This window comes from Capra hircus, chromosome 1 (genome assembly GCF_001704415.2).
Source record: "Capra hircus breed San Clemente chromosome 1, ASM170441v1, whole genome shotgun sequence".
In the NCBI taxonomy this organism is placed as follows: domain Eukaryota; kingdom Metazoa; phylum Chordata; class Mammalia; order Artiodactyla; family Bovidae; genus Capra; species Capra hircus.
In genome coordinates this window covers 3,989,264-3,998,927 of record NC_030808.1, presented here as the reverse complement: position 1 = coordinate 3,998,927, position 9,664 = coordinate 3,989,264, and the positions used below count along the sequence as shown (strand labels likewise).

At 40.0% G+C, this 9,664-nt stretch overlaps 1 protein-coding gene across 1 annotated transcript; it reads right to left on the bottom strand.

Annotated features, from left to right (window-relative positions):
• Window positions 2,888-3,790, bottom strand: LOC102182256 (keratin-associated protein 26-1). Its single transcript, XM_005674706.2, has one exon. It carries the CDS (start codon window positions 3,721-3,723, stop codon window positions 3,169-3,171), a length of 555 nt encoding a protein of 184 aa, XP_005674763.1. The 5' UTR covers window positions 3,724-3,790; the 3' UTR covers window positions 2,888-3,168.

The following is a 9,664-nucleotide window of genomic DNA, read 5'->3' as shown; positions in this document are numbered from 1 at the left end:
AAGAAACAGACTACTGGCATGTTTAACAGCATGGAAGAATCACACAAGCACAATATTTAATAAAAGAAGCTAGAGACAAATGGGTAGATATTATATAATTTCATTTTTAATGTCAAAAACAGGCAAAGTTAATATATGGGTTAGAAATAAGAACAAAGGCTACATCTGTAGAGTAATAATCTGTGTACAAATTCATTTGTATGTCACATTTTGTTAACAGAAGTTCATGTGCCCTATGTTCAGTGAGAACAAACTTACTAAAACATTGGAGTTTAGAGCAAAGAAAGATTTGCCACAAGCCAAGAAAGGAGACGTGGTGGCTCATGCCCTAAAATCCTTGAGCTCACCACCACCCCCCGCCAAGGGTTTTGGTAAAGCTTTTTTAAAAGTCAGGTGAGGGAAAGGGGTCCCAGTGTCTGTGATCAGCCTGTGCGCAACTCTCTGATAGTGAGATAGCTGGGTGATGTCACAGGGGTTAACATGATCAGTCCTTAGGAGGCTTGGGGTATGTGGTCCTCAAGTAGTTAACATCTTCCACTTGTTGGAGAGGGTAGATATTTTACATCTGCAAAACCACTCAGAAAATGTGCATCAAATCCTATTATCTAGGTACTTCAGAGAGGAGGTAAGGCAGAGGATATGGGGCAAGTCCTGTTCTGGGAAGACCCGTAGGGTCCTGCTCCATTACATGTTCAACTAAAATCTCATTAAAATCATTTTAAAATTTACTCCAACAAGATCAGCAATAGAAATATGTCTGAGATAAAAGACAGGCCAAGTCAAGGTGTGATTTGTTCATTAGAATGTAGAGGGCCTGGGAACATCTTCAAAGCATAAAGGGTCCAGATGTCACAGACTCAAAATATCTAGAAGAGTCAGGCAAGTAAGTCCACATAAGAACTAGAAAGGGTTTGGAAACAGCAGTATGAACACAGTGATAAGAGGAAGTACCATTCAGCTTCCACAGCAGAAAGTCCATAGGAGAGATGAGTTCTGATAACCAGAGGCATATACTTCTCTAAAGAGATCAGCCACTAGTTAGTACCTAGAGGTCACTGTCTTCTTGCTTGTCATTGATGAAGCTTCTAGCTATTAACAGTTCTTCAAAAAGGTGAATATTCATGCCTTTACACTTTAGTTTTTAGTCAATTTATGTATTTATAGTTTCACTGATCTATTAAATTTATATTTCTGATTGCTGATAAAGCAGTACTTTGAATGTATATTTATTTATGATTATGTTCTGTGGCATGTTGATCTTAGTTCTGTTGACTTAAAAAAATGCATAACATGAGAGCTGTGAGTTAAGTTTTTTAGGGGCAAAATGAGGATTGCACCCTGGAAGATAGTACCTCGGATAGCTCTGAGAAACTGTTCCAAAGAGGCAGGGGCAAAGATCAGTATATATGTAATTTTGGTGAAGAGGGAATACATACAATGGAGTACATATTTTTCAGAAGTTTTCTCCTAGTCTCATGAAGATTTCTGTTAGTCATGAGGAACAGTCATCGCCATGAAGGATTTTAGTGCTCTTCTGGATATGGGGAGATATAAAAATTGGGCTCATAAAATCAGCTCCTGAAAATATCAAGCTATCTGAAGTCCTATCCTGCCAGTTCCCTCCCCCACCCCTCCAAGAACAGAGTGCCTCACTCCTGGTCTCCACCCTGGACTCCTTGCACCAGAGTACTGAAGGTCAGCGGCTGCAGTAGCACGTGAGTTAATCCTTGTAGTGGTAGATGGCAAGTGGCATCACCTACTCAATGGACATGAGTTTGAGCAAACTCCAGGAGACACTGAAGGACAGGGAAGCCTGGCATGCTGCAGTTCATGGAGTTGCAAGGAGTCAGACACAACTTAGCGACTGAACAACAACATGGCAAGTGCCACTTTGTAGTTGACAGTTGTGGTTTGTGATTTGTAGTGCCAGTTGTGGTTTGATCACTAATCAGGGATCAAACCAGCGCCCTCTGCACTGGAAGCACAGTCTTAACCACTGTACCTCCAAGGAAGTCCCTCATTTTATTTTTTGAAATATATATCTCTACATATTTTATGTTGAATGAAGAAAAAACCTGTACCTTTAATACGGGTATGTCCCATAGTATATGACTTCTGGTAAGTACTGAGATAGTCCAAAGTTGTCTTACTCACCTCTGATTCACTTGTGCCTGACACAGATGACTTGGGATTTAGTAGGTATGTAAGAAAAATTTAACTGAATAAAGCAACAGTTTAATAAAGTTGGGCTGTGTTTTTAAAAATGTGCATGAGTCTTCAAAGTGGACAGATTAGAAGTTCATCCTGGTCTTGTAGCTACCATATGTAAAAAGGGTTTAGGCTTAAAACAAAAAACAAACAAAACACAGCATGTTGGGGAGCTATGTGTATGTCAGAATCATCGGACCTTAAAATTTGCAGTATTGAGAAGAAAAGAAAGTGAAGCCAAAGAAGTGGGAAGGAGAGAGACAATGAAAAAAAAAAAAAAAGAAGAAGAAGAAGAAGCAAGAAACAAATGTAATGATAAGTTTGTATTTTCGTTGTATAGGAATCAGTCATAAGAAGCCATCAAAGGCTTAAGCAAGAGTGAAATACCTTTAGTTTTTGACTAGAAAGCATGTTCTGGTCTAGGCATGTTCACTGGAAGAGAGATACAGGGAGATTATTCCTAATTTTGTCTTTTCAAACTTCCACCAAAGGTTTTTGGGTCTTGTAAGGTTGTAGGATCAGAGAGATCTAGAAAGCAGTTTGAGGAGTAAACCATCAGGCTAGTCTGTGAGGTAAAAATCACATAGTTGAGTATACCAAGTCCTAGCCACTTCTCTTGTAGGCAGTTGAGGTTAGTCACACATGTGTTAAAATAAAGACAAACTGAAGCACCAGGTTCTTAGTTCTGACTTAAAAGCATTTATTTTAATCCAAAGCGAATAAATTCTTCCCACACCCAATCAACGTTGAAGAGCACTGCAAACCATAATTTTATGCTAAGGAGAGATGAAAAACCGATGAAAATGGGAAAGGAACAGCTTTCATTGGATCAGGCACAGGAAAAGCACAGGAACAGCTTTCATTGGATCAGGCAGCCACTACTAGGAAAGGAGCAGAAGAGCGCGGAGTTGCAATTGTCGTCTCGTATCTTCAGCGTGATCATTGCCCGGAATAAAGAAGCTACAGGCCTCCGCAGGTAGAGTAAGATGGACGGTAAGGACTGAACACATAAGGCAGAGTTTGGCATCCACTGAAGACAGGGCGTAGAGGTCTGAGGCCGCTGGACACAATGCTGATGGGTTGAAGACCACAGGGAAAAGAACCCGAGGGGCGATATCCACAAGGGAGAAGGCTCAAGGGTCGCGAGCTGCTGGACACATAGGCCAGCGGTCTATAAGACACTGAGAGGCAGGATCCAGAGAGGGAAGAAGAAGCGGGAAGAAAACTGGTTCCTTGGCCGGGTCTTGGCACATAGCAACCAGAAGAAGGGTAGCTGGAAGTTTCACAGCTGCTGGGCTCGCAGTTGGCTGGCTGGCAGCTGGTAGGTTCACTGCAGGTCTCCTGGCCATTGCTCAGGATCCAGGTTCGGTCCTGACAGCTGCTGGGCAAGCAGAGACCATCTCCGACGCTCACACTCGGAGTGTAGAGGCCGACGGAGGAGGCGACGGGAATGTGACAGGGACTCCTGAGAGACCCCAAGGTGTAGTTTCCGGAGCAGTAGTTGTGGCAAGACATGGTGAGGTTTCAGGAGCAGGTTGTCGTCTGTTGCAAAGAAGTGAGTGTCTCAGGTTTCTCCTTCGTCGTGCTCTTATATACCCTGACAGAAGGCGGTGATTCTGCACAGGCTCTTCCGCGTTGTGTGATGCTGCATCACAACTCTTCATTAGAGTCCAGGAAGTGATGCTTCCACCTCCCATAAAACTGGATGTTCCTTGCAAGGCTTTCCATTGATTAAGGTTATCTATAAAGCAGCATGACCGGATTTAAATAGTATCTGTGCTCCTTAAATTACCCAACCAAGACAGATATTTTGAAGGTTGTTTTCATAATTCCAATAATAATCGCCACTCCATAAGTGAACAAAGCTAGTGGAGCTGATGGAATTCCAGTGGAGCTATTTCAAATCCTGAAAGATGATGCTGTGAAAGTGCTGCACTCAATATGCCAGCAAATTTGGAAAACCCAGAAGTGGCCACAGGACTAGAAAAGGTCAGTTTTCATTCCAATCCCAAAGAAAAGCAATGCCAAAGAATGCTCAAACTACCACACAATTGCACTCATCTCACACGCTAACAAAGTAATGCTTAAAATTCTCCAAGTCAGGCTTTAGCAATGCGTGAACTATGAACTTCCAGATGTTCAAGCTGCCTTTAGAAAAGGCAGAAGAACCAGAGAACAAACTGCTAACATCTGCTGGATCATCAAAAAAGCAAGAGAGTTCCAGAGAAACATATATTTCTGCTTTATTGACTATGCCAAAACCTTTGACTGTGTGGATCACAAGAAAATGTGGAAAATTCTGAAAGAGATGGGAATACCAGACCACCTGACCTGCCTCTTGAGAAATCTGTATGCAGGTCAGGAAACAACAGTTAGAATTGGACATGGAACAACAGACTGGTTCCAAATAGGAAAAGGAGTACGTCAAGGCTGTATATTGTCACCCTGCTTATTTAACTTATATGCAGAGTACATCATGAGAAACGCTGGACTGGAAGAAACACATGTTGGAATCAAGATTGCCAGGAGAAATATCAATAACCTCATATATGCAGATGACACCACCCTTATGGCAGAAAGTGAAGAGGAACTAAAGAGCCTCTTGATGAAAGTGAAAGAGGAGAGTGAAAAAGTTGTCTTAAAGCTCAACATTCAGAAAACGAAGATCATGGCATCTGGTCTCATCACTTCATAGCAAAAAGATGGGGAAACAGTGGAAACATTGGCAGACTTTATTTTTCTGGGCTTCAAAATCACTGCAGATCGTGATTACAGCCATGAAATTAAGACACTTTCTCCTTGGAAGGAAAGTTATGACCAACCTAGATAGCATATTGCAAAGCAGAGACATTACTTTGCCAAAAAGATCTGTCTAGTCAAGGCTATGGTTTTTCCAGTGGTAATGTATGGATGTGAGAGTTGGACTGTGAAGAAAGCTGAGCGCCGAAGAATTGATGCATTTGAACTCTGGTGTTGGAAAAGACTCTTGAGAGTCCCTTGGACTGCAAGGAGATCCAACCAGTCCATCCTAAAGGAGATCAGTCCTTTGTATTCTTTGGAAGGAATGATGCTAAAGCTGAAGCTCCAATACTTTGGTCACCTGATGTGAAGAGCTGACTCATTGGAAAAGACCCTGATGCTGGGAAAGATTGAGGGCAAGAGGAGAAGAGGATGACAGAGGATGAGATGGTTGGATGGCATCACTGAATCAATGGACATGGGTTTGGGTGGACTCCGGGAGTTAGTGATGAACAAGGAGGCCTGGCATGCTTCGGTTCATGTGTCTCCAAGAGTCAGACATGACTGAACGACTGCACTGAACTACATAAACATTCTTAGAGTTCCTCTCTTAGAATTCTTGTCTTGAAATGTTATAGCAAACTTCTTCGAAACGTTGGTGAATTATATCTCTTTGAGGGGGAATTCTATGCTTTTTGGAAATTGCCCCAAGTAAAGAAACACTTGAATGCAACTAGGTTATGAATGAATGAAAAATCCTACATGATTTGGTGCAAAGATTGTTTAAAAGTAGTATAAGATAGAAGATAGCAATGTGAAATTGTGCTTTGCTTTATTTTAGCACCCTGGTGGAAAGTGACTTCCCACTGAAAAATCTTTATTTTAAAAAGTCATGCTCATTTGATTCGTTTTGATAGATAAGTAAACTGAGGCAAGTTGAAAGTTTGATTTATGTGTATTCTTTAATGCAAAGAAGGAAATTGGGCTCAGTTTTAATTATGGTTCTTACTGAGAGCAAAAGGAAATAAGCAAAAATCTCTTTTAAAAAGTCAGACAACATGACAATTTTCATAGTTATTATAAGTTTATCATTCCATGGTTAGTCATATTCCAACTGAAAACTAATATACTTGGTTAAAAAAATTAGACACAATGATTTAGATATAGATGGATTTTGTTTTGCTTTTGACACTGATTCTGATATCAGTATCCAAAAAGGAGGTTTTAAATTGCTGTACAAGGGCAATATCGTCAGAATTAATACAGAGTTTTTCTAAGTACAAATACTTCGAAGGTTATTTGGGGATATATTTTCTGGTAAAAAATTGTTTCAAGAGACGCAGGATTCTGCTGAATCTCAACCATCCCACTGAACTTTTCATTTACCAGCATACAGAGGGCTATTTTAACAGAAATTTTAATTATCTACTGGATCTAAGTTTCAGTTCCCTTTAGCTGAAAAGTCAGAATAAATCACAACATTTTCTCCTATATTTGTGTTCAATGGATAGGCTTATTAATTCTCCCTCTGTCCTGGAGTAGAATCTGTGAAATATAAGTTTGATTTCTCTGTGAGCCCATATAGGGTTATTTTACTACCAGGGATAGAAATATGAGGTCTTCTCTCATGGCTCAGATGGTAAAGAATCTGTTTGCAATGCAGGAGACCCGGGTTCAATCCCCAGGTTGGAAAGATCCCCTAGAGGAGGGAATGGCTACCCATGCCAGTATTCTTGCCTACAGAAATCCATGGACAGAGGAGCCTGGCAGGCTACAGTCCATGGGATCGCAGAGTCAGACAGGACTGAGTGACTAATACACAAAGGAATATGAAAAGAAATTGTACAGTCTCTGAGGTCCTTTGCAAACTTGAAATAATCACAAATTTTTAGGATAGAGAACATTACCCTTTGATGATTTGTACTGGATGTGTTTGAGTCCACCCCTGCCCCCCGCCACCCAATCCAACACACACCCTGCCAGCTTCAGTCACTTGATGTTGTTTGTACACATCACGAGAGTCCGCTCGTGAAATCCTGGATGCATCAGCTGAGTGGCATTAGTAATAGGTACAGCCATGCTTAACTGAATGCTTATCAGTTTTATAGGTCAATGCTCTATATAGCAGCTCCTCTTTTTTATAAGTACTAGTCCAATATTTGCATCCACATGTCTGTGTGTGTGTATGTGTGTATGCATTGTTTATGGTGTATGCATCCATGAATGTGTTTCCATGAAGAGAAGGGTTGTGGAATAACAGGGAACTAGCACTCATCTAGTGTCTATTCTGGGCAACACCTTGCAGTGTGCATACCCACAGGTGTGGTGTCAATTTATCCTCACAGTTCTTTACAGTACATTTAAAAATCTCATGTATTCATGTGAGGAAACTTGAGACGTAGAAAGTTACAGTAAATAACATGAAGAGAAACATCTGAACAAAGGAGAGTCAAACATTTTAATATTTGTTTTGTGGTCCTTGACCCCTAAATTTTTTTTTTTTAATTTCCCATTATCCAATATGACTGTGTGTAGAGATTCACTGATACCATCATTCACTAACTGTGTGACCCTGGGCAATTTGCACACTCTGATTCCCAGTTGCTATCAGTATACTTTCTTGAAACAATGGAAATATTAATAATATCTATTTTCAGTTTCACTTTAGGATATGCTGATACGTAAGAAAAAGTTAAGTATAAACTGCAAAGCACTCTACTAGAATAATTAATTTTCTCACTTTGGAATTCTTGCGTGTTTGTATTCAGTCACTCAGTCGTGTCTGACTCTTTGCAATTCCATGGACTTTAGCCCGCCAGGCTTCTCTGTCCATGGGATTTTCCAGGCAAGAAACTGAGCACTTGCTACTTCCTACTCCAGGAAGTCTTCCTGACCCAGAGATTGAACCCACTCTCTAGAATCTCTTGCATTGGCAGGTGATTTCTTAACCCATTCCAAAGAATGCCACCTTGGGTTTAATTCCTTTAGCACACCTTCACAAGACTCTCATTTTTTCTGTTGTGGGTAGATGATACTGCAGAAATATTCATGGAATTAAAAAATTAGAGTGCCTTAAATGTAAGTTGTCCCCGAATAACAAATCTTAAAGTGGTGATATTTGAAAGTAACACTCTCACCACAAAATAAGAGCTCATGTGAGCATAACAACACGTATCTCATTATCAGTCTCCCATAAATATGATTCAGAATCTTCTTTTGCAAGAGCCCAGGGAGGGACTGGATTTTCTGTGTGTTCCTCCAGTTTTACCCACTTTGTTTCTTTCTCTGCAATGAACTAGAGATCCCTACCTCTCTTAGTCTAGAAAAGGCAACACCAAATTTCTCTCTTCCTTAGACACAAAGAATCTTCAGAGCACTGCAACAATAAAGCTATATCAATGAATGACAACATCACATTCATTCATTCAGCAAATATTTATTGAATATCTTGTATGTGGGAAACATGACAGATACTGAAAATGATGTCAAGATACCATGGATTTCTGCTCCTAGACATCCGATCTTGTAGATATGATGAGATGGATACACAGGCCATGTCGATGTTTGCTAAGTGCTCTAAGCCTGGAGAATCCCAGGGATGGGGGAGCCTGGTAGGCTGCCGTCTATGGGGTCGCACAGAGTTGGACACGACTGACGCAACTTAGCAGTAGCAGAAGCAGCTAAAATGTTTACAGAGAAGGGGAAATGTTGTTTGTAGGCCTTACCTAAAGTTGTTTTTTTATATCAATTTTGAGGGATGGGAGGAAATGTCAGGGACCTGGGGGAAGACGGAGATACTTCAGGGTGTGGCAAAAGGTATAAAGACAGAAAAAAACGATGACAGTATTTTCAGCAGGAGATTCTTAGGGGCAAGTTGTAGTAAGAAAACTTAGATTCACATGCTTCATCTAATTCAATCATCAAGTAAGTAGCTAAGATTTTGTTCTATAGGGAGAGTCATTTAGTAACTGATTTTAAGATGAGACTGCTGTTATTTGAGATTAAAATAATGTGATGTCTGGAATGTGCCTCAAATTAGTCCATAGGGAAAGGGTGATGAGGGGTGGAGATAGATGAAGCTATATTGGCATTCAGAACATCAATGATTATTGAAGCTGGGTGATCAATATATGGGACTTCACTATACCTCTGCTTTTATGTATGATCAAATTTCTACAATAAATGTCTTCAACCATGCTATTGAAAAAAAGAGACTGCTGTGATGAAATTGTAAGAGGGAAAACCTATTGTAATGCTTTTCTCTCTTGATCCACCGAAATTGTTGTTTTACCCATTTATTTTTTCTGTTACTGCTGCCATCACTCAAGGTGGGTTTTGTTCCCTGTTGGTGAATACGTGTATTTCTTACTGACATCTTGACTCCTTTCTCTACTGTCTTCTCTGTAGTTTGAGTTCTACATTTAAATTAACAGCCTTAAAATTAATTTCTTCATATGATTCACTTACTAAAAAATGTCAGTGACTCTCTTTTGCCTGCAGAGAATTGTCCAAACACTTGACTCACTCTCTCCTACTTCTCAATATCAATTCTGCCGCTTCTCTTCATGTCTCTAATTACTCCATATTTCACATCATCTCATTCTTCCTTTGGAATAATTCTTTAATTTTTTCCATCATTTAGAACTCAGATAAATTAAAAGATTAAATTTAAAAGACAAATTAAATTAAAAGATCCTGTCTTTGTAAACACTTTCCT

What these genes read in the sequence shown, in the direction of transcription:
- LOC102182256 (XM_005674706.2), bottom strand. Translation starts at nt 3,723, where the DNA reads ATGTCTTGCCACAACTACTGCTCCGGAAACTACACCTTGGGGTCTCTC.